Here is a 25,108-nt window from a genome sequence, read left to right on the forward strand (position 1 = left end):
GTTTACTCGACCCATTCCCTAGTCTCCCGCACTGCCTCTTTCGAGAGCCGTGCTAGGGATAAGAAGATTCTCGCCATCTATTTAGAGGGGAACTTCTTATGAAACAACGCAGCTCCTAGTCCGACAGTTCGCTCTGCGCCTTAAGAGAAAGAGACGAGTCGGATTTAATATTCATTTAACAAAATTTATATATACGACGGTTATATAAGAGTTTTGTTATAAAAAATTATTTTCCGTTGATTTATCTTTGCATCATTCTTATCTAAAACACGAAGCGCATAAATTTCTAATATAATTTTATATGTGATATAATATAGATATTCAATTATTTAATATTTTAGGAATATATCTCTTGTGAGATGGTCTCACAAATCTTTATCTCAACCCTACAGATATTCACAATAAAAAATAATACCATTAACATAAAAATAATATTTTTCATATATGAGCAAAATAAGAGATTTGTCTCACAAAATACGATCCATGAAATCATCTCACACATTTACCATATTTTAGTTATGAAACAATCGATTATAAAGTTTGAATGTGATGGTGAACATAAAAAAAAATGAAGTTTCTCGTTTCTTTTTCTCATTTTTTTGGGTCCACCTTTTGTTTATTTTTCCTTTTTTATAGAAATATTTTTTTCCTTAAAGTGTGTTTTATTTATATGGATAGAATTCAACAACCTCGACAAATAATGATTGAATAAGTTTTTTGTAAGACGATTTCAATGATTTTTTTCGATGTTTAAAATAGAAAAGTAACATTTTTAGCATAAAAAATTGATTTTTTCATGGATAACTCAAATAGGAGATATATCTCACGAAATTGACTCGTGAGACCGTCTTATCGGAGTTTTCGTGATAATAATTTGATACTAAATAGTTTCTTTTTAGGTTTTTTTTTTAAAATTTAATTTCCTTTTGTTGGTCTTTAAAAGTGTTTTAATTTCAACTGAGTACAATAACTTGGCATTAACCCACCCCTCGAGAATTAAAAATTGTCCAATTCATAATTACTTAATATATATTTTTTCAATAATGATGACTTGGAATTTATATATAATAATTCTGTGTTAGGAATGAATCAGTCTGTTGAATACATGCATCGAAATTTCGTAGCCTACTTGATCGACCATCTTTCTTATCTATAAAACACATGCGGAGAACAACGAATAAAGTAGGGTACACTTTTGTGAAATCTTATGATTATATAATTTAATAAGGCAAAAATTTGTGTGAGACGGTCTCACGGATCTTATTTGTGAGACAGATCTCTTATTTGGGTCACCCATGAAAAAGTATCACTTTTTATACTAAGAGTATTATTTTTTATTGTGAATATGGGTAGGGTTGACCCGTCTCACAGATTATGATCCGTGAGACGGTCTCACATGAGACTCACTCATTTAATAAATATTTTGTTTCACGTCGATGAGAGGGAGAATATATTCAAGTTTAAATCAAGGTTACTATCCTCTAATTTTATACTTAAGGTCAAATTATCACTTAAATCTGAAGTCTACTTCCATGTGAGTATAAGATAATTTTTTGCATATCGGAGGCTGCGAGACTTCAAGTATTCGGTCTTTGATAATACTTTTTCAACAGTTGGTTTTTTAATTTTTTGTTGATTCCGTTTACTTGAATTTTAAAAATCAATTCGGATTTTCATATTAAATAATATTTAATAAATAATTATATAAAATAATAATATGTATATAATACGAGTGAGATATTAGTATATAAAAAATCTATAAAAATATTAGTATTCAGTCTGCTGAATACATGCATCGAATCAGTCTGTGTTATCAAATCAATGTTTTCCTCTCTCTGAAGTCTTTGCCGAATTATTGGTTAAATTTCGAACCTTTTTTTCTAGAGAAATTTCGAACATTTTTATACTATATTGATTGGTTAATTGTTATCATGGAATATTATGTAAACAAGAAAACTGTATTTATTATTATTTAGTAAAATTATTGGACAATAGAAATTATTTTAAAAAAATATATATATCATCAGACAAAAACTTGTGTGAGACGATCTCACGGGTCGTATTTGTGAGACGGATATCTTATTTGGTTATCCATGAAAAAGTATTACTTTTTATGCTAAGAGTATTACTTTTTATTGTGAATATTCGTAGGGTTGACCCGTCTCACAGACTAAGATCCTTGAGACAGTCTCACATAAGACTCACTCATATCATCACGTGATCCATGGGCCTTAATTATTATCATGGAATAATATAAAAACAAGAAAGATGTATTTATTATTATTTTTATGAAACAACTATGATATCTAATAGTCAATTTAATTATACTAATTAAACTTTAATTTCTCTGTACGATGATGGGACTGCTGCCTTAAAAGTTATTTATTTTCTTGCAATCTAACTACTTTATGGTTGATGATTTAAGGTTAACGACACAACGATGCATTAAGTTTTTGACAACCGAAGAGCTTAACAGGTAAATTGGATTAATGTCGAGGATAAAGGAGAAGTTTTGTGTCACTGTCACATCCCCATTCTAAGTCATGAATCTCAAATACAACTTTCTTGTTAATTTATATAAATATAACATGTCTTTTAAATTTTTCGTTACATATGTTATATTAATATTAGGGCCAAATAGAGCTACGATCCCCCAAATTTTTTAATTTTTTTAGTTTATATAAATTTTTGAAAATTTGAGATGTCCATAGAAGAATATCTATATTTGTATATTTGTTTCATTTTTGTATTAGAGATGTTTCTAAACTTATTTCCCGAAAACTAAAATTTATTGAGCTTAAATAATGACTTGATCAATACAAATTTTAGCATTATGAGTATATTATGAAACTGAAATCTTGGATTTTTGTAGAAAATCGAGAACTTGAGGTCAGAAAAATAGATAACTGTTGCGTGTTTTCTTTAATGCTCGCAAGTGCACGACGTCAAGTTATAGTAAAATGTAATTTCGAGTACAAGTGTCGATCCCACGAGGAATGTATTTCTAAATTTATATTAATGCTTGTAATTAAAATAGTCTCGATTTTATTTAGTATATTCACTTAACAGAGTTGATTATACCAATGACTAGAATTGAAAATAAATTTAATTGTAGCAACAAACAGATTTGAACAATAGAATAAAAGATCTAGAGGTTTGACTTCACGCAACTATCCACCATGTGATATGTTTGTGTAGCTATATTATAATTGTCCTTCTTATTCATTAGCCAAGAATTCTATAATTATCTGCTCCCTCTCTCGAGTGCTAAGTAGATACTAATTATCTAACAAAGGATTGCAACGTCTCCGTCAACAATCGATAATTAAATAACAAAACAAGCACTAAATTCTTTTAATGGCTTCCATAGCAATATATGTCCTCTCGAACTATATAAATACCATCGATGTATTTTTCCCTTTCTTGATTATAAATTTCCTTTTTCAAGTGATAATTTATAACATACAAATCATTCAAGATATGGCCAGTAAAATGAAAGCATTAAGATTGGAAAAACACAAATAAACAATAAAGACAACTTATATAGCATAAATCATGAATCTCAACACATGGTTTCTAGTTTTGTTCCATCATTCCTCTAGAATTAAGATTTAGTTCATAATAATGAAAATAAAACAACAACACATAAATCTTAAACAAGACATATCAAAATAAAAGTAAAAATAAAGAAAGAAAGAACTTAGAACAAGAGTTTTGGAGTGTATGAAGTTTTTGTCCAAAGATGTGCAAGAACTTGTTGAAGATGATGATTTTGATCTTCAACTCTTTTCTTTGTAGCCTCCACCCTTTTCCTAGCTTCTCTCCCTATACCCTAGATGATGAAAAAGAGACCCTTTTATAGTCTAGACAAGATATCCCACGTAGCACACTATTTTCCCCTTCTTTTCTTCAAAGTCCACAAAGTTTCACAATTTCCGGAATGGTGTTTGTGCATGACCGCAGGTGCGGTGGTATAAGGACCGCGGGTGCGGTGCCCTTTCGACTAAAACTCCTCCTGCTCTTCAGGTGAGACCGCGGGTGCGGTGCTAGCATGACCGCGGGTGCGGTCATGCCTCGGAGAACAGCGCGGGTGCGCTCTTGTGAACACCGCGGGTGCGGTGTTGCTTCGTGTATCTTTGTCCTTTGCACCTTCTAGTTCATCACTATATCACTCCAAACTCTCATTTCTACTCTTCCAAACTACAATAACAAAAACAACAACATATCAAATAAAACATGCTCAAGAATCACAAAATTCCAAGTTAAAAACAAGTAATAAAAGTACAATAAATTGCACTTATCAAACTCCCCCAAACTTAAGATTTTGCTAGTCCCGAGCAAAACAAAACAACAAAAACAAACAAACAAACAAGTCATGAAATATTTTAAAGAACTTGGCCTCAATATAAATTCAAAATCCATCATGCATTTACAATTCAAATCAATTAAATCACTTGTTCATCTGGATAAAATCATGTGATGGGTTCATTCTCTAACTTCAAATCTCTTCAACCATGTTTCAAATCATTATCAATTGATTTCAAATTTTTACAAACACATATCACAAGGTCTTTTTCGGTAAAAATTGGGTTCAAAGCAATATTTATTCAAGAAATGGATACCCAATAAATATTTGATGCAATGAGGTGTGTGTAAAATTGATCAAGATTCTTATTCAATGACAGTGTTTATCGATTGTCCATAGGCTAGATCCTCCCAATCACTCTCCACTAGTATATTGGACAACTATGACTAGGTTAATAGGATTTTCAATGGTTGTAATGTTAGACCTTGGTTCATGGCTACAAATAAAGATTAGGAGTTCAAATAAGGGGGTAAATTGAATTTCATCTCTTTTTCTAACTCCACTATTTCTTTTGATCTCCAATTTTTTTTTTTTTTATTCATTTCATCTCTTTTTTTTTTCTCCCCTTTTTCTCCAACTTCAACAATGTATCATTATTCATTTTTCTTTTGTAGGAGAAAATAACTTTCTTTAATCTTTCGAATTCTTACTCCTTTGAGAAGGTAGGAATTAATTGTATAAGATATTCAAAAGGTTGGTAATTGTGGGATACTTGAAAAAAAAAATTTGAATGAGGGTCTTTTACACATATTTACGTGTGTCATTCAAATTCATATAAGCTCAAAGAGGTGACAAATGATACATTAATTTATTTGGTAGCTTGAAAGGCTCAATCGATCCAAAAATCACCTAAATCATTCCTAAATCATAATTTGTCCGTATTTCGCCTCAAGTGATGTTTGGATAGTTCTAGACAAAATCTCAATTCACCATCAAAGAGTAGAATCTAATCATCGTGAAAATGGTGGCTCAATGCATCAACCAAATATATATATATTCAAAAAGAAATGTGCTTGGCTTCCAAGGAATTTCAAAAACACAACTCTTTCTTTGTATAGGCTCAAAAGGGCATCAAATGAATGTTTATGAACAAAATAAATGGCCCAAATAAAATCAAAGATTGCCTCAATCATCTATGTGTTTGCAAAAATTTTATTTCAATATCCAATAAAAAATCACAAAGTTTTATAGAAATTGTAAGTCTCAAACTCACCAAATCTCATGACTATTCTCTAAATTTTTCAAAATGATCAATTAACATGAATTTGATGCATGACCTTTCTTTTCCATACTAAAAATATTTTCATCATTGGCCAATTCATTAAAAATTTCATGACAAAAATACTATAAACACACAAAATAAACCAAAAATTAAACACAGAAAAATACACAAAATAAATAAACACACAAAATCAACTAAACAAATAAACACTCCAAATAAATTAAAACAAAGCACACAAAGTAAAATAAAATAAAATAAATAAATCTCCCCCAAACTTAAACATGTGCATCGTCCTCGATGTGAATAAGTATGATAAATAGGAGAATGCACATACACTGGGCAACGACCGTCAGTGGTCATTGCCATCATCCTCATCATCATCATCGTGGTGGGGTGGTTGGAACTCTGGCGGGTGGTAGACAGGTGGCCACTGTGGAGGAGGTGGAAACGGATGACCAGAAGTGGAAGCAGATGGAAATTGCTGAGCCAACACCGAAGTGAAATCCATCATGTAATCCATGAATGTATCGGCCCTATACCTCAACGCATCCATCTCTTGGCGTTGAGCTCGCATGTCCCCTTCCAACATAGTCAATCTGTTTCTCCTGTGCCTGTGCTGCGGTGGTTGTTCTTGGGCTTGGGCTTGGGCTTGGTCACGTCTCTCTGCAGCTCTTCTATTAAATTCCCTTTCAGCTCTACGTGCTGCAGCTTGGTCATTTCTGATGCCTCCATGTGGTTGAATTACCACAATATCATTCTTTGGCTTCAACAACTCTTCATTCGGTGCCCAAGTAACCCCCGCATGTTGGCATAAAACAGTGATGAGAGAGGGGTGGAGAAGTCTACTCGGAGAGTTACCTCTTGCATAGTCGAGAATCGAATTCTGAAGCAATTGACCTAAATCAATTGCCTTCCCTGTCATAATGCAAAATGTGAGGATAGCCCTCTCCTTGATGACGGTAGTGGTGTGTTCGGTAGGCTTGATCCTAGCAGAAATGAATGAATACCAATGTTTCGCAACAGTCTTCAGATCAGACTTCGCTAGGCTCAAGTGCACATCGTCCCTCATTCGCCATTCGGCTCCCTGTATACATATTGTTTGAAGAATACTGTTATAATCAACATGCTCATTTCTGTATTCTTCATACTCGTCGTGCATGATTTGAGGGAAGCCATATATCGTGTTAATCGTATGTGCATCAAATGCTACCCATTTTCTCCGCACAAACACCGTCAACCGATCATACCTAACCTTGAGGTTAGCATAGAACTCTCTCACCAATGAAATGACAGCATCTTGTGGCTGCCTGCCAAATTCTTCCCACTGTCGAGCCATAAGCATTTCTCCAATTTCAGTATGAGGGGCACTAAGATCAAATCCCCTTTCCTTTATAATGCTTCTATTCAAAATCTTGCCATATTGCTCCTCCGCCTTCTCATCATAAAACCGACTCGCATCATAATTTACCGTTGATGAGGATGAAGCACCCTTTGATTGTTTTCTTCTTGATGGCATTTTGTCGAACACCTTCTAAATACAACTTCAATTCAACCCCACTTCTCAAAATACAAGATTCTTGCAATCCACCAAACTGCTACTTCACAATATTCACACTTCAACAATATACACAATAATCAATCAACAATATTTCCAAAATCAACAAGATGCTTCACCAAATGAATAATTTCCTTCCTTAGCAACAAACCCAACAAATTTCGAATTTATCCATAAATTTGCTATGAATTTGCTCACCTTTGGTGTGTTGAATTGTTTCTTGAAGAACAAAACAAAGTTTTGTTCAAATTCTTGAAGAAATTTTGAAGCCCCTTTTTTCAACCCTAGGTTTGATTTTGAATTTGATGGAAAGAAATGAGGTATTTGATGGAATGAGTGAAGATTTGTAGGTTGTAGTGATGAATTTGTTGAAAGAAGAACAAAAATTTGGCGTGTGAATTGTGTTTGGAGTAGGGATTTCGAAAATGGAGATGGGTGCTCTTGAGAGTGGTGTTTTTTCGAGTGTGGAAGAGAATGCCCGATTGTGTCTTTAAACGGTGCGACCGCGGGTGCGGTAATGTAAGCACCGCGGGTGCGGTGAGACTTCGCTGGTGCAGCGCGGGTGCGGTATTCCACGTACCCCGGTGCGGTACCCTCTCGGCAGCTTATCACGGGCGCGACATGCATAAGCAGTGCGGGTGCGGTGCATGTTCGGCACTTCATGTATTTCTCCATACTGCACGACCGCGGGTGCGGTAATGTAAGCACCGCAGGTGCGGTTGTGCTTCGGCACACCAAGCGCGGGTGCGCTGTCTTTGTGCTGCGGGTGCACTTTTGCATCGAATTTTCTTGTTTTTTTTTTTTTGAATGCACCTCAAGCATAGGTGCAGTGCACATGAGACTGTAGGGGCACTCCTGTTTCGTCAAAATATTTTCTTCTCAAATATTCAGTCCTGAAAAGAATACAAATGAGATTCATTAAATTTTTGGAAGATTTAAGCACACACTATATTAAAAATACACAACCAAAAATAACATGATACAAAAATAAAATCAACACAGAAATCAAAATGCAATAAAAACAAAAATTTGGGTTGCCTCCCAATAAGCGCTTGGTTTAATGTCATCAGCCCGACTTTCATCAGTCTACTTTGGTTCTCGCAGTGGGATGTTGTCCATGTGTCGCACTTCATTGCCAAAGTAATGCTTGACCCTCTGACCATTGACTTTGAATGTCTCGCCATTTTTGCATTTTAGTTCAATTGCACCATGTGGGTACACTGTTTCTACTGTGAATGGGCCAGACCATCTGGATTTTAACTTACCAGGAAACAACCTCAGTCGAGAATTGAATAATAACACCTGTTGCCCTGGTTCAAAGTCTCGTTGAAAAATTTGCTTGTCGTGCCATCTCTTGGTCTTTTCTTTGTATATCTTTGCATTCTCATATGCTTCATTCCTGAATTCTTCCATCTCATTCAACTGCAACATTCGTTGCTCGCCCGATGCTCCCATATCAAAATTGAGCTTTTTTATAGCCCAAAATGCCTTGTGCTCCAGTTCCAAAGGTAAATGACAAGCTTTCCCAAAGACCAACCTATAAGGTGACATCCCGATAGGTGTCTTGTATGCAGTCATGTATGCCCATAACGCGTCATCTAGCTTGATCGCCCAATCCTTCCGGTTTGTCTTCACTGTCTTTTCTAATATTTGCTTTATCTCCCGGTTGGATATCTCTGCTTGCCCATTAGCTTGCGGGTGGTATGCCAGTGTCACCCTGTGCTTCACATCATACTTGGTCAATAGTGAGTTAAAAATTTTGTTACAGAAATGTGTACCTTCATCACTGATAATGGCTCTAGGCGTTCCAAATCTCGTGAAGATGTTCCTGTGGACAAACTTAACAACAACTCGAGCATCATTAGTTACGGTGGCAATTGCTTCCACCCATTTTGACACATAATCGACAGCAAGTAAAATATATGATTGACCAAACGAAGATGAGAAGGGACCCATAAAATCAATACCCCAGACATCAAAGAGTTCCACCTCCAAAATATTTGTTAGTGGTAATTTATGTCGTCTAGAAATATTGCCAACTCTTTGGCATTTATCACATGACTTGACTAAAGTATAACTGTCTTTAAATAAATTAGGCCAATAGAAACCTGACTGTAATACCTTCGCTGATGTTCTAGATGCCCCAAAGTGTCCACCGTAGGGTGAGGAATGACACTGCTCTAGAATAATACCCGCTTCTTCCTCAGCTACACATCGTCTGATTATCTGATCAGCGCATCTCTTGAACAAGAATGGATCATCCCACAGGTAAAACTTGGCATCATGAAGAAATTTCTTCTTTTGATGATACGTTGAATCTGAAGGCAATTCTCCTGCAGCAAGGAAATTAGCTATATCTGCAAACCACGGATATGTAACACTTACCTTGAAAAGTTGCTCATCTGGGAACGACTCGTTGATAGCTCCACCTTCAGTTCTTCCTTCCAACTCTAGTCGTGACAGGTGATCAGCCACCTGGTTCTCACAACCTTTCTTGTCTTTGACCTCAAAGTCAAATTCTTGAAGTAAGAGTATCCATCGTATCAACCTGGGCTTTGCATCCTTTTTGGCAAACAGGTAACGAAGAGCTGCATGGTCAGTAAAAACGGTTACCTTGGTGCCAATGAGATATGTTCTGAATTTGTCGAATGCAAACACCACTGCTAGCATCTCTTTTTCAGTAGTTGTGTAATTTTGTTGGGCTGCATTGAGTGTACGACTTGCATAGTAGATGGCTTTAAACATCTTGTCTCGCCTTTGTCCCAATGCTGCTCCCACAGCATAGTCGCTAGCATCGCACATGAGCTCAAAGGGCTCCTTCCAATCAGGTACTATCATGATGGGTGCTGAAATCAGTGCTGCCTTGATTTTGTTAAATGCCTGCAAACAGTCATCGTCAAAAATAAATGTAGAATCTTTCTCTAATAAATTACATAAAGGTCTAGTAATTTTAGAGAAATCTTTAATATAACGACGATAAAACCCGGCATGTCCCAAGAAGCTTCTTATTCCTTTCACATTCTTCGGCGGTGGAAGATTTTCAATTGCCACAACTTTGGCCCTGTCAACTTCTATTCCTTTAGCTGAAATTTTGTGGCCAAGCACAATACCTTCTGAAACCATGAAGTGACATTTTTCCCAATTCAGAACTAGATTCTTATCCTGACATCTCTGCAAAACAAGCATTAAATTTTGCAAACAATGATCAAAAGATGTACCAAATACAGAAATGTCATCCATAAAAACCTCCATTATTTCCTCAACCATGTCAGAAAATATGGCCATCATACACCTTTGAAAAGTAGCAGGTGCATTGCATAGTCCAAATGGCATTCTCCTGAAAACAAATGTACCGTAAGGGCAAGTGAAGGTAGTCTTCTCCTGATCCTCCGGTGCTATGACAATCTGATTGTAACCTGAATAGCCATCTAGAAAGCAATAATAATGATAACCACCAACTCTATCAAGCATCTGGTCAATAAATGGAAGTGAGAAGTGATATTTCCTAGTAGCATCATTCAATTTCCTGTAGTCTATGCATACTCGCCAACCAGTCACTGGACGAGTTGAAATCAATTCATTGTTCTCATTTTTCACTACAGTTATTCCTCCCTTCTTAGGCACTACTTGTACTGGTGAAACCCATGAGCTATCAGATATAGCATAAATAACACCAGCATTTAACAATTTTAATACCTCAGCCCTCACAACCTCTTTCATTGCAGGATTAAGCCTTCTCTGATGATCAACATAAGGTGAATATGACTCCTGCATCAAAATTTTATGCATACAAACAGTAGGGCTAATTCCCCTTATATCAGCAATTGTCCATCCCAGAGCAGATTTAAATTCTCTCAACACCCTCAACAATTTTTCTTTTTCAGTACAAGTAAGAAAAGAAGAGATGATTACTGGATATGTTGAATTTTCACCTAAAAATGCATAACAGAGGTGACTTGGAAGTTCCTTCAATTCAGGGGATACTTTTGGTACCTCTATACTTGCATCTTCAAGTAGTTCTACATTATGCACATCAATCTTTTCTTTAGGCAATGTATCGAGAACAAGTAACTCCTCTTGCACGTCCCAATCATCTTCATCCAGTATAGACGCTGATTCCAACAAGCATCTCTCCAAAGAATCTTTCGTCAATCTACCTGCACCAACATGAGATATACATGAATCAATTACATCAATACTATTACAAGTACTAACCTCATTTGGTTCTTTGATTGTGTTGTAGATGTTGAACATGACTTCTTCTCCACCTACTCTCAATGTAAGCTCACCCTTGTGCACATCAATCAAAGCTTTTCTCTCCCTATACCCTAGATGATGAAAAAGAGACCTTTTTATAGTCTAGACAAGATATCCCACGTAGCACACCATTTTCCCCTTCTTTTCTTCAAAGTCCACAAAGTTTCACAATTTCCGGAATGGTGTTTGTGCATGACCGCAGGTGCGGTGGTATAAGGACCGCGGGTGCGGTGCCCTTTCGACTAAAACTCCTCCTGCTCTTCTGGTGAGACCGCGGGTGCGGTCATGCCTCGGAGAACAGCGCGGGTGCGCTCTTGTGAACACCACGGGTGCGGTGTTGCTTCGTGTATCTTTGTCCTTTGCACTTTCTAATTCATCACTATATCACTCCAAACTCTCATTTCTACTCTTCCAAACTACAATAACAAAAACAACAACATATCAAATAAAACCTGCTCAAGAATCACAAAATTCCAAGTTAAAAACAAGTAATAAAAGTACAATAAATTGCACTTATCAATAACATAAATAAATGAAGAAGCTATGATTTCAAAAGTTCTTAACGCATTATCTATCTTTGATGCTTGTTTATGAGTTTTTTGTTGCTTAAAACTCAACCAGTATTTAGGTGTATTTATTGCTTATAAATTGTAAGTCTAGACCATCGGGTATATGCTTCTTAATATTTAGCATAGACATATATCATATAAAACATAAAAGTGTTAATTGTTTTATTTAGCAGTGAATATTGATAATATATTATGGTAGATAGTTTTATTTATGGTGTTAGTATATTTAAATGACTAGATTTTATCTATTGTGTCAGGTGTGATTTTATTCATTAATGAGAAAATCTGTTATAATTGATAAATTCTTTCAGAGAAAGATATCAAATCAATCAGATCCTCCCATTTCTACAGCCTCATCGATACCATCAGATGATAATCTTCCACCTGAGGTCATTCTCAAAAGTTAAGAAAGGTTGAAAGTGCAGGGGTTGGTCTTAACTTCTTAGAGCGTGATCCAGGATTACGTCGACAAATATAGGAATACTCTCCGGACGAGCATGAAGAAATTCGTCGGGCTTATCTAAATCTGAAAGCATATCAGCCTATACTTTCAGAATATCCACTAAATAAAAACAATCTTCATACTCGCAGGTCCCAATCATCCTGGTTTGAGCTTCTTCCTTGGTTGGAGTATTTCCCAGCAAAAGATAAAGATTTCTGTTTTCCTTGCTTTATCTTTAACAAGCCATCGGGATGTCTTAAGCAAACTGCATTTACTGTTGTTGGATTTGATAATTGGAAGAAGGCTCGAAGTGGAAAAACATGTTATTTCCAATGTCATATCGGGAAAAATAATGTATCATCACCCCATCGTATGGCTGAAAAGGCATGTGAGGTTTTAATGAACCAACCTCGACATATACCAAGATTTTTCAACAAAATTAGCTCAGAAGCAGTTGAAAGGAATCGCCTTCAGTTGAAAGTTGGTCTACATGTAACTCGGTTGCTTGCGCTTCAGGGCGTTCCTTTTAGAGGTCATGATGAGAGCTCTAATTCATCCAATCTAATCGTGGAAACTTTCTTGAATTTCTTGATGTGATGGCCTTGTATAACAACGAGCTTCAGATGCAATACAGAGAGCTCCGAAAAATGCCAAGTATGCATGCCATGATATTCAAAAGCAAATACTTCACATGTTCTCAGTGAGAGTGAAAAATGTAATTCGTGAAGAAATTGCAGCCAGCAAGTATTGCCTAGTCATCGATGAAGCCCGAGATGAGTCAAAAAAACAAAAACAAATGTCTATAGTGTTGAGGTTCGTGGACAAAAATGGATGCATACAAGAACGTTTTTTTGGGCTTGTTCATGTGTTAGATACGACAACTTTGAAATTAAAGATGCTATATATTCTTATTTGAGTCATTACAATTTGGATATCCAAAATATTAGAGGTCAAAGTTACGATGGTGTTAGCAATATGAGAGGTAAGTTCAATGGACTGCAAGCTTTGATTCTGAAAGCATGTAAGAGTGATTTTTATGTTTATTGCTTTGCTCATCGATTGCAGTTGGCTCTTGTTGCGGCAGCAAAAAATGTAACTCGTATTCATCAGTTATTTGGTAAATTAACTTTCATAGTTAATATGGTTGGTGCTTCGTGCAAGAATAATGATGAATTGAAGGAAGCTCACGCATATGACATTGCTTATTTGATTTCTATCAATGAACTCGAGACAGGGCGTGGACTTAATCAGATAAGTAATTTACAACAAGCAGCTGATATGCGTTGGAGTTCTCATTTTAGATCATTATCGAGTTTGATCAAGATGTTTAGTGCAACATGTACTTTATTGCTCGAAGTTATGGAGGATGGACTTCCTTCCCAAAGAGCAGATGCAACGTCTATTTATGATGAAATGAATTCATTTGATTTTGTATTCATATTACATCTAATGAACGAGATTATGGAGATCACATATATACTTTGTCAAACATTACAAAGCAAGTCTCAAGATATTTTGAGTGCAATGGAGCTAGTTTCATCTACAAAAAAATTAATTCAAGAGCTAAGGGATGCAAATGGGGATGATTTGCTTGGCTTGAAAAAGTGAAGTCTTTTTGTGTGGCTCGTAATATTGATGTTCCTGATTTTAGTGCTCAATATGTTGATAGGCGAGGTCGAGCCCTTCGTCATCTAGGCAATTTCACCATTGAGCATCATTATAGGGTAAACTTTTTTAATGCCACAATAGATTCACAAATGCAAGAAATTAATGTGTGTTTTAGTGAAAATGCGATGGAGTTACTCATGCTTACTTCTGCTTTAAATCCTCAAAATGCAAGTGATTCATTGAAATATCTGGATATATGCAAATTGGTTGAAAAGTTTTATCCACGAGATTTTACTAGTAAAGAAAGAGAATGGTTAGATATGCAGTTGAAGCACTATGAGCATAATGTAGTCAAAGTCAAAGGGTCATACTACAAAAGTCTTTCCACCATTTCTGAGTTGTGCCAATGGCTGGTGAAGACTAAAAAAGATGCTACATATGACCTTGTTTTTAGAGTGATCGTGCTTGTGCTGACTCTTCCATTTTCTACCGCTACTACAGAACGGTCATTCTCAGCTATGAAATCGTCAGAACTAGGCTTCGAAGCAAAATGGAGGATGATTTTCTCTCGAATGTATTGATGATATTTATTGAAAGAGAAATTGCTAAAATATTTGTATATATACTATTATTGAAGACTTTCAAAATTTTAAGGAGCGTCGAATTCTTTTTAGATAGAAATTTTCTTGTTAAAAACGTACTGTTTATGTTTAGTTGAATATAACAGATGAAATTTTTTTTTTCCTCTCTTAATATTTTGTCCGTATTTTATAAGCGACCTCCACAAAGTAGAAAACCTAGATCCGTACCCGGATATATATACTGAGTGATAAATATGATCATTTATTTATAAATGAGGATTGGATCAAATTTTTTCATCCGAACCAAAAAAAAATGTGAAAGCTCTACCAACAAACAAGTTAAATTTAATTGGACGCAGGATACTTTATCCAAACATACATTTTAAAGTGCATTATGCAACGAGCACCACGTGGAATTCAATGATCGCAAAGAATGGTCCGAACCAAACTCATAAAGAATAACGACGCAGGTACAACAAATATATCGTGTAACAATATTTATAATAATAATATCGTAAAATTTTGTTATTACAAAATGAGATTTTAAATTGAATTTGTAAATGAAATTTTTGTATTTAATTTTTTTGTGTGGTAATAAATATTATATAAATTTAGCTGTACACCTAACATCTATTTGTCACAAGTTTATTCAGAGATTAAAATTTTGTAAAAAAATTCTCAAGTACGGTAAATAAAAGGCAAAAATGAGATTGGACACCGTTTTATCTTACAAAACAAGGGGACACCAGCTACAGGACAGAATCCGCAAGCCAGATTCGACAAGATATCTGTAATGGACCCGCAGTGTACCGCTAGTCATTTGGCTAACTGGCTGCAGTGTTGAGATTCTATTTTTTCCTGCTATATAAATTCTCTTCACCAGCCAGCAGCAATGCAATTGTTTTTTTACACGTGATATAGAGGAAAAAAAGTTCAATAAATGATAATAATGAAACAAAAGTTCAATTCATGATAATAATGTAATAATTACTGAAGACAGATGAGATGGGAAAATAGAGTGTCTGATTTCTCTCGCACCAAAAAGAAAACAAAGGATTTGTCATGCAATGCCATTTTACAGACAACATATATGATACATAATCACCACCATTTGAAGCAGAGAAACTTAAGACGGTTTACATGCATGTACCCAGAAAAGTAACAGGAAAAGGACGATTTACATGAAAAAAACAACACAGAATGTAAGTGCCAACAGTTGAGATCCCAGATTCTTGTCATCTCAACACGTGCGCGCTGCTCAGCGATCACTCGATATCAAATGTGATAGCTTTTGAACGATCTCAGACATAGGTGGCCTGAATTCTGGCTCAGGCTGTGTAAAAGATAGAAAACAAGTAAATACACTATCATCACCATAATCGAACGTCAAAAAATACAATCCCGAGTTTGTTAGGTCATTTGGATCTGGATCCTGGCATCTACGATTTTAAAAGGCTGCTTAGTTTAGACATCAGGTCCTAATAATGAATACAATGACACAAGACAAAAAGTATATCTGGACCAATAATTTTCTTTCTCGAGTCCCCATTATAAAGTAATACCACTCAAAAACAATCCATGGAATATAAGAAAAGGAAATTGGAGATGTACCTGAATACATAACGTGATTATATCAGCAAGTCGAGAGAGAGATTTAGATGGATAAGCACCCTTTAGTGAAGGCTCGACTATTCTTGACAATGCATCTATATCATAAAGGTGAGGCAATGCCCATCTAGCCAAATATTGCGATCCTCGAGGACGGAACCTGTTTTGGGTAGAAGTTGATTTATAAGCCTATCCTCGTTGAAGGTAGAATTTAACGTAGCAATAATCAGAATATCTAATTTCTAGCTATCAGTATAAGGATTTTATAACCTGTCATAAGATTTTCGACCCGTAAGAAGTTCTAACATCACAACTCCAAAGCAGTAAACATCACTCTGCTGAGAATAGCTTCCTGTCTCGAGTTCAGGAGCACCGTAACCGTAACCTTGCAACTGATCAAAAAACACTAGCATCGATTAAAATTCAAGTAGATGAAGTTGCCAACATCTGAAATGATTAATGAGCGTGCCGTTCTAACATCAGACTTCGGTTAACATTTTAAACAGTATGAAAATACCTGCAAGATATTACCTGAGTCATGTGATCAGATGATAACAAAGGAGCCAAGCCACAGTCAGAAACTCGTACAGAGAGATCATCAGTTAGTAACACATTAGTGGACTTGAAATTCCGGTGCACAACAGGTGGCTGACACACCTCATGCAAATATCTTCATCAATAACACAGCACCACTAAGTCTCCATATAATAATGGGTGAAAAATGGGCAGTGGAAAATTTATTTCGAGAAACAGCGCAAGAACAAAGAAATTAAAGCAAGCAGGACTGAAATGGGTACTTCAAGAACGGGTGAACCAGGAAATTTATCTCTTTACAGAAATCATGTAACCTAGTTTTCTTCTCAAAACCATACTCAGTTTTGGTTAAAATGAACTTACTCTAGAGCCTTCGCAGCTTCAATCGCCAGAAGCATACGGGTATTCCACGAAAGCTTTCTCTTCATTTCGTCATCCAGGTGTAATGCCTCATTAAGTGTCCCATGACGGCAATAATCGTGAACAAATAAGCGTTGTCCATGCTCCAGGCAGTAACCAACAAGTTTAACTATATTTGGATGTTGAAGTTTTGAGATACTTGTCACGAGCTCAAGGAATTCATTGTCACTCAGATGCCCTGACGCCGACTGCTCCAGTTTCTTGACTGCCAGCACCTAGAGATGCGTTGACAACCTCATGAGAAGGCATCATGGACACAAAAAATACAGGATGCTTTTCCCTCGGAATCCATTGAAGATGAATGGAAACAGAGTCATGAAGGACTTTGTGTCACATGACATAAAAAAATCTAGTCTAGGATGGGCAGCTACAAGTACTGTTACAGAACTGACCCCGCTGTCCCTAGACCGAAGGGTGGAAAAAAATCTAGAATAACACATCCTTGTCACATGACATAAAAAAATCCAGTCTAGGATGGGCAGCTACAAGTACAGTTACAAAACTGACCCAGTTGTCTCTAGACTGAAGGGTGGAAAAAAAATCTAGAATAACATATCCTTGCAACAATCAAACGAGAGACAATGTACTTTCAACAGCGCATCGCCATTTTTTGTAGAAAGTAGACTTTTGCGAATTCAACAGGTCACTTAAAATAACAACATATTGCACCTCATTGAATCAAAGAAAAGAAACAAACACAATCATGAAAAAACAAGAGTTTGATTCGCATGTAGTGGAATCAGTGGATAGCAAAAAGTCCAAGATTGTGTACCTTCCCATCAGGAAATTGAGCTCTATAAACTGTGCCTAGCATGCCTTTGCCGATAAGATTTTCTTGAGAAAAGCTGTTTGTATATTGTTGAAGAGATGCAACTGTGAAGAAATTAACAGAGCCTAAACTTTTAGAAGCATTTTGCCTTGGGCTCAAAGCGGTGAAAATTGGATCAGCGGGAATCTTTTCGGCAGGCACAAGTGGAAATGGAGGGGGCCTGGTTGACAGCTGAGAACTATCCAATCCTGTCATATCTACACTGTGATCCTTCCCCCGAAAGGTGTCCTTTGGCACTGCTTTAAACTATAAAATTTATTTGATTGAAGGGAAATGGGGAAAAAAGTGACAGTACAAAAGAGAAAGTATGGGGAAGGTTAATTACCTTTCTCGACTTGATACAAAGGCTTTTGCGAAGATTGGTCATGTTTATGAGTCTGGGTCATATCACTATGTTTCTCCATCTCTTGATTCTTGACTATCTTCTCACTAAATTTCCTTCTACAGCATCTGAACAAGAAGAAACATACGCCCAAAGCAAGTACCAGAACTACAAACAACCCAACAATAGGTATCCATGTGATTTTGCTAGCAGTGTTGTTGGGCTTCATTTTCCTACCAGATTCTGGCAATCGAGACGCTGATGGCCCATTTACAATAACTGAAGGAGCTGACCATGGAGAGGGTGCCTCCAAAGGGTATAATAAAGGAGATGGAGATGGTGGGGAAGGTATTATCGTAGTGTTAAAGGGATTACCGGTGCTTCTGCACCATAAAAGGGACATCTTATTAAATCATAAGGTCAATATTCGAGCTCGACTGCAAAAAAAGGCCAAATGACAGAGAAATCAACTCAAATTTTCACCTGAAATTCGGAATAGTAATCAGTTTTGGTGGTATAGGTCCAGAGAAAAGGTTATTCTCTATGTTTCTGGAGTGTGAAAAAAGGGAAAAAACAGTTAAATGTTGTTACTCCAGCAAAGAAAAGTGGATTATTAAAATAATAAACTATCACATGGTGAAGAACTGCAGTACAAATCTATGAGAGGAAGATTTTGAAGAACATCCAGCATTCCAGAGAGCTGATTGTTCTGCAAATGCCTATAAACAACAAGAAGACAGTGAAAAAAGAAAATTTTAATTTTACAATGCCAAAAGAATGCAAATGAGTATGTGAAGATTTTACTAGGATAAAGTCATTTTATTCGAGACAAAGAAGGTTTCTATAACGGACTGTTCCATGTTAGTAGCAAACTTTCATTTAAAATTCTACTAACTGAACTTTCATTTTACTAGTACAACCTGCCCCCCTCATTGAAATTCACCAAATATGAACAAGCAGGCTAGACAAAGCATTTGAGTGGTTCATAACATGGGTCACAGATACTCAGGTCGATATGGTCGAAATAAGTATACACAGTCAGATATTTATATTTTTCCTCTTAATCGATTCACTCTCCACAAGAAATTATGGCATGAAGAGAACTCTTGTTATCCAATACAGTTCGGTCAATGTTAGCATAGGAAAAGACAATATCATGACCACATTTACGCTTGAGAGACTACATACTTACAAGGTAGTCAGAGATGACAAATTCCCCATTGAAGAGGGCAGCTGGCCAACGAAACTATTCCCTGACAAATCCCTGCATGGTCAACATGATTTAAATCAAATATCTACTAAGTACGTATAATATGAGCTTCCGCTCCAATTACATAAATTCTTACATGTTAATCAACTCCTTGAGTTGTTCAAAGGCATCAGGAATCGATCCACTTAATTGATTGTTGTTCAGAGACCTGGAAAATTATGGGGCTTTAAGTTAAACTAGAAATAGATACAGAGGCAGTGAAAAGAAAAGAAGTGAAAAAAGTAGGACTAGAGAGAGAATAGAACTTACAAATCTGTCAACTGCCCCAAGATTGATAACGTATCTGGAACATTTCCTGTAATCTGATTATCTGAAAGAAAACTAGAGTTCGTGGTGTTTTATGTTGGGGGGAGGGTATTATCAGCCATTATTTACAGAAGGAGTTGCGACATAATACACTAAGCAGTTCGAGATCAGAAACATACAAACTTTTAAGAGTGATCGGCAAGTTCGGTGGTATACTGCCCCCAATGTGATTATTGCTTAAATCTCTGCTTTATAGGAAAATCAATATCTTTAATCTCCGTCATATTGATTGAATGATGTAAAAGTAATATAAATTAACCAAGAAAACAATGTGAAGACTCGTCAGTCTATAAAGAAACTGCATGCAAATAGCATGATCAAAGAATAAGGCAAAAAACAAGCAAAGCCATTAGAAATTAACTCACATCACCATGATTGAGGCAAACGATCCCAAATCATTGCCCAATTCTCCGCCCAAATTCGCACCAGGTAGTTTTCTACCAATCAAAGACAATAATTTTAATTCACACAAAAGTTAAATTATCACACATCGTGATAAAAAATACGGACACAACTTACATTGAAGATATATTCGCATTCACACACTCCACGCCTTGCCAGATTGGTTGTCCACATGGATCTCCTCCAGCGAAGATCCATCCTTGAAGTTGTGGGGATCCCAGAGAAGTATACAAACTATTTATTGCATAAACTGACATGAAGCATTCCAAGACAAAACAAATAACGTAAGAATATATGCTATTTACAGCACAACCGACACATAATTCCAAATATACGAGGAAAAATTCCATAAGCACTCGGTGTTGAATTAATTAGCCATCGAAATTATTGGTGTTTTTTTTTTAAAAAAAAAAGTGCAAACAAAAAACATTCAAACTCAGAAGAAAGATTCATTTTACACATAGTGAAACCAGTGAATACGGAAAATTTGAACCAATAGCTTACTATCACGAGGGTCGGTGACTCCCAATGCAAATTGCAACGCAGAAAAAACAACCGAAAATAGAAGAACCCATGAACGAATCTCCGCGCCAAAACAAGCCATCTCCAGTTAAGAGTCACCCCACTGTTGAAGGAGTAGAACCTTCCGCAGAAACACCCCGAGAATCTGAAGTACAAAGCCAATTACCGAACAACAAAGAACTTCAAAAAAAAAACCACTTCTTTAATCATGGAATGGCAAACGGTGGTGGCATACACACAACCCTCATAAATGCATACGCACACAAAAAAAACATACAGTAATTAAAGCAAGTTAAGAAGCACAAACCCTCAAGTTTCAGCACCAATGGGTTCAGGGACACACCATAAACCACAAAAAACAATAAAAAGATTTCGTTGCTGAGATGATGAAGCCAGAAACAAACCTTTTCAGAGTGAAATGTCGTGCCGACAATTATAATATGTTTCTTGCCTTTTTTCTTTCGTGAGTCGGCAAAGACAAAACACCCTAATTATGCATTTTGCCAATAAAGATTACAGACAGCTATATGATTACATACACATATTTAGATTGGCTTTGTAAAAGCGCGATTATCTGTTATTGGTGGTATGTTTCTTCCATTTTTAAAGTTTAATTTGAAAAACAACCTATTGTACCGTTGGGTCATGAGTCAAATTTTAATTTCGGGCTTCTTGAAAATCAGGCCCACGTGCATCCAATGCTGAAGGTTGACTAACAAATATTTTCTTTCAAATTTAATCATTTTAGGTAGGTTCATCATATTCATTCCTGCGATTACAGGTGAACATAGTGTTAGAAAAAATGACTTTTGTATCTATTTAAAATAGATAAAAAACTTCGAATGAGCTATGTAGCCAAGAAAATTATTTTATCTATTTTAAATAAATACAAAACGCAGCGAACAGAATTATTTTATCGATTTTAAGGCAAAAACTTGTGTGAGACGGTCTCACAAGTCGTATTTGTGAGACGGATCTCTTATTTGGGTCATCCATGAAAAAATATTATTTTTTATGCTAAAAGTACTACTTTTTATTGTGAATATGGGTTGGTTTGACCCGCACATGAGATTCACTCCGATTTTAAATGACGTAGCGACCAGAATTATTTTTCGATTACCAATATATATATTTCATAGATTAGCCTGAATGACATACTAAATTATTTGTGTAAAATCATTATCTTACAATGACATGATCTATATTTATTTTTAACTTGAAACTTTAATGAAATAATAAAAGATTTATTTGAATTTTGGAATTTCGATTTAATATAAAGACTTTTTGGTTAAAAATAAGCTAAAATATAAACCAGGAATTGATAAACACAAGGTTCGAGTTTAATCAGAAAATAATAAATTTATATTTTATCCCTTCAGCCTGCTTATCCGAGAGATGAGCGTTTAAGGGGTTTATGAGTGATTTTTTTATGAATTTATGTTTTTAAAGTGGACCTCGATAAAATCCTTTGTTGGTTAATTTTTTTGGTATTTTTTTTTATAAATCCTTTTATGTTTTATAAAAGTTCGACATATGAACCTTGTATTAATCATTATTCTTAGATTTAAATACCTGATTTTCTTATCTTAACTCATGGTTAAAGATAAACATAAAGGGTGTGTTTGGTTGATGTGATTAAATAAGGATAGATGAATAATCACATACTTATGTAATGTTTGGTTAAAATATTAATATATATTAATAATCATTTTGACCTGGTTTAACACTTAATTTTATTATTAATTATTTGATTATTAATCTAACAAATTAAGTGAGATAAGTTATCAACACACCACAAATTACATTTTTATCATCTTATCTCTTATGAAAATAAATATTTATTAAATTTTAATTTATTGTGTTTAATGATTACGTTAATATTTTCAAATATATTTCTAATAATTATATTTAAATTAATTTTAATACACATAAATTATAATTATAAATATTTAATTATCTATTTAATTATTTTAAGAATATTTATCATTATTTTAAAAAACAATAATTTTATAATATCACTAAACTTTATTTAACATTAAAATTAATATTCAAAATATTACTATTATTTTAATTATTAATTATAAATAGTTAATTATCTATCAAATTATTTTAAGAATATTTATAATTATTTTAAGAAAAAACAATAATATTGTAATTATTACTAAAATTTTATTTAACATCAACATTCAAAATATTATTGCTATTTTAATAATTAAAATAAATACATATTTACAAATTTATTTCTAATAAATATATTTAAATTAATTTTGATAAATGTAAATTATAATTAAATATTTAATTATCTATCCAATTATTTTAAGAATATATATTTAATTAGCATTTGAGACATTTTGGTCATTACAATAAAATTTACAAAATTAATCCATCATTTTAAAATAATACCAAACACTATGTTATTTATCTCACAATACTATTAATCATATATCTAATTTTTTAATCACTCTAATTATTAATCATTTACTTATCCTATCACACGTATCAAATGGAGCCAAAAAGTATATTAATAAAAAAAATAAAAATCACATGCATGTGATTTTTGGAAACTTGGCCGAAAGGCCATGTGATTCAAGAAGCGCAACTTTTCAACCAAGTCTATTGGCAATGGATATAGTTAAATGATGCATCTTTTCATCCAAAGCTTTCCATCTTTTATAAATAAGACCTCCATTCATTTGAATTCAATACACCAATTTTTTTTACTCTCATTTCTCTCTAAATTTAGTTTTATATGCGAATTTTTAAGCATTAACGCTTAAAAATCAAATTTTCAAGATATAAAATCTTGAGTTTGGATTTTTTAAGCTTATACGCTTAAATTCAAACTTTAGAATTAAATTCGAGAGTTCTTATATTTTGAGTTTTTTAAGCATTTGTGCTTAAATACAAGTTTTGTAAGATTTAAAATCTCGAAGTTGGATTTTTAAATTTAACGTTTATAATTCGATATTAGAAAGTTTGCATACCATCTTAATAGTGTGTTAAACATTTCAAGTTCTCGTGACTTTAAAATTTGTAGTGCTACTATTTTGAAGCCGCGTAGTCATTGTTTATTGGGAAACAAATTGCATTGACAACCATGAGCATCAGGGCGTGGCAATATCGCTTTAAGAAAAAAGAGTCAAACTCTTGTTTCAACTAAGAAAAATAAAATAATACGTACCAACACATAGATCGAGTTTTTGGGTTTCGGATAGTTCAAGTCGGACCAATATTTACCCAAATAATGCTATCGATCGAGTAGTGTCCGGAATTGATTGCTCCTCCCCTATCTCCAGTGATGATCTTTGGACATTCTGCCAATACATTCGATTATCTTATGGTTAAGAGCTTAAGATCGCTTGGCTACGTGAGATCGCTTGCCTTTTTGTTCTGGACAAACATAAGGGTGGAGATCATTGAAGTACTTTAAAGTGGTTAAAAAAGCCTAGCATGGCAAATCTAGAATTTTGAAAGCTAGAGCCCTAGCATTTTCTGGCACAATGTATCATATTTGGAGTATACTTGCATACATCTTGATAATTTTTTTTCTATAATTTATTTAATTATCTTTAGATTAAGTTGGCAGAATATCGAAACAAGTTCACGCAGATAAACAAAGTGATCCAATCAAGTGATAAAATTAGTGCAGGTAGAATATTTAGTATGAAATTTTTAGATTCTTTTGTACATGTAATGAATTATTATTATTATCATTAATCATTTGTAAAAATGTTAAATTTTAATTTTTTTGAAAACACTATTAGTAAAGAAAATGGTAATTTATAATACATTTTTTGTGTCTTTGGCTTCGTCAATTGAATATATCTTGAGGTTAAATTGTTTTCGAAATTATCCTACCACTTACTTACTAGTTTTTTGTTAGAAATCGGATCACCAAAGCTGAAGGATTCGTTTTCATTATCACACAGTTGGAAATCATAAGCAGTAATACTCTGTATCTTCCATTCTCAGATTTTCAAACATGGTGGTTAGCGTTCTCAGTTTGGTTCTTCGCACACATTCATATCATTCGTTATGTTTTTGAAGGATTTCGCATGCATCCTTGGCAGAGATAAATTAGTGATTAGACTGAACATATTAATGCCAATTGACATGAATATGGCACTGAGTGTCTTTGAGTCGAAGTTTGAAATCTAGACTTCATCAGTCGTCCAGGGCCGGATCTTTTATAAGGCCAAGGAGGCCACCGCCACAGGACCGTCCTTGAGGGGGCCCTACATATATATTTTGAGTTGATGACGTACTGAAATAATTTTTTCTGGCCAAATATTAAA

At 34.7% G+C, this 25,108-nt stretch overlaps 4 protein-coding genes across 6 annotated transcripts; 2 read left to right on the plus strand and 2 right to left on the minus strand.

Annotated features, from left to right (window-relative positions):
* Window positions 1-8,229: 8,229 nt before the first annotated feature.
* LOC140838944 (uncharacterized) lies at window positions 8,230-8,721 on the minus strand. Its single transcript, XM_073205572.1, has one exon. The coding sequence runs from the start codon at window positions 8,719-8,721 to the stop codon at window positions 8,230-8,232; it is 492 nt and encodes a 163-aa protein (XP_073061673.1).
* A 4,062-nt stretch (window positions 8,722-12,783) lies between these two features.
* On the plus strand, window positions 12,784-14,019 carry LOC140838945 (uncharacterized). The gene is made up of 3 exons (XM_073205573.1): window positions 12,784-12,943; window positions 13,035-13,224; window positions 13,284-14,019. Exons 1-3 carry the CDS (start codon window positions 12,784-12,786, stop codon window positions 14,017-14,019), a joined length of 1,086 nt encoding a protein of 361 aa, XP_073061674.1.
* Window positions 14,020-14,204: 185 nt separating this feature from the next.
* Window positions 14,205-14,600, plus strand: LOC140838946 (uncharacterized). The gene has a single exon (XM_073205575.1). It carries the CDS (start codon window positions 14,205-14,207, stop codon window positions 14,598-14,600), a length of 396 nt encoding a protein of 131 aa, XP_073061676.1.
* A 971-nt stretch (window positions 14,601-15,571) lies between these two features.
* LOC140838783 (protein STRUBBELIG-RECEPTOR FAMILY 3-like) lies at window positions 15,572-21,360 on the minus strand. 3 transcript variants are annotated; one of them, XM_073205335.1, is made up of 17 exons: window positions 21,218-21,360; window positions 20,796-20,958; window positions 20,409-20,541; window positions 20,255-20,326; window positions 20,009-20,074; window positions 19,833-19,904; window positions 19,660-19,731; window positions 19,506-19,577; window positions 18,967-19,032; window positions 18,797-18,862; window positions 18,317-18,696; window positions 17,935-18,230; window positions 17,106-17,377; window positions 16,740-16,878; window positions 16,479-16,600; window positions 16,212-16,368; window positions 15,572-15,933 (listed from the first exon to the last, which is right to left on the minus strand). In XM_073205335.1, the coding sequence occupies exons 2-17, from the start codon at window positions 20,893-20,895 to the stop codon at window positions 15,859-15,861; spliced, it is 2,160 nt and encodes a 719-aa protein (XP_073061436.1). In that variant the 5' UTR covers window positions 20,896-20,958; window positions 21,218-21,360; the 3' UTR covers window positions 15,572-15,858. The 3 variants fall into 3 exon arrangements, with proteins under 3 accessions (XP_073061436.1, XP_073061437.1, XP_073061438.1); XM_073205336.1 differs by having other exon boundaries at window positions 21,121-21,285; XM_073205337.1 differs by having other exon boundaries at window positions 15,573-15,933; window positions 17,935-18,227; window positions 21,218-21,359.
* Window positions 21,361-25,108: the final 3,748 nt, after the last annotated feature.

The sequence above is a fragment of the Primulina eburnea genome, chromosome 8 (assembly GCF_022965805.1).
Source record: "Primulina eburnea isolate SZY01 chromosome 8, ASM2296580v1, whole genome shotgun sequence".
In the NCBI taxonomy this organism is placed as follows: Eukaryota; Viridiplantae; Streptophyta; class Magnoliopsida; order Lamiales; family Gesneriaceae; genus Primulina; species Primulina eburnea.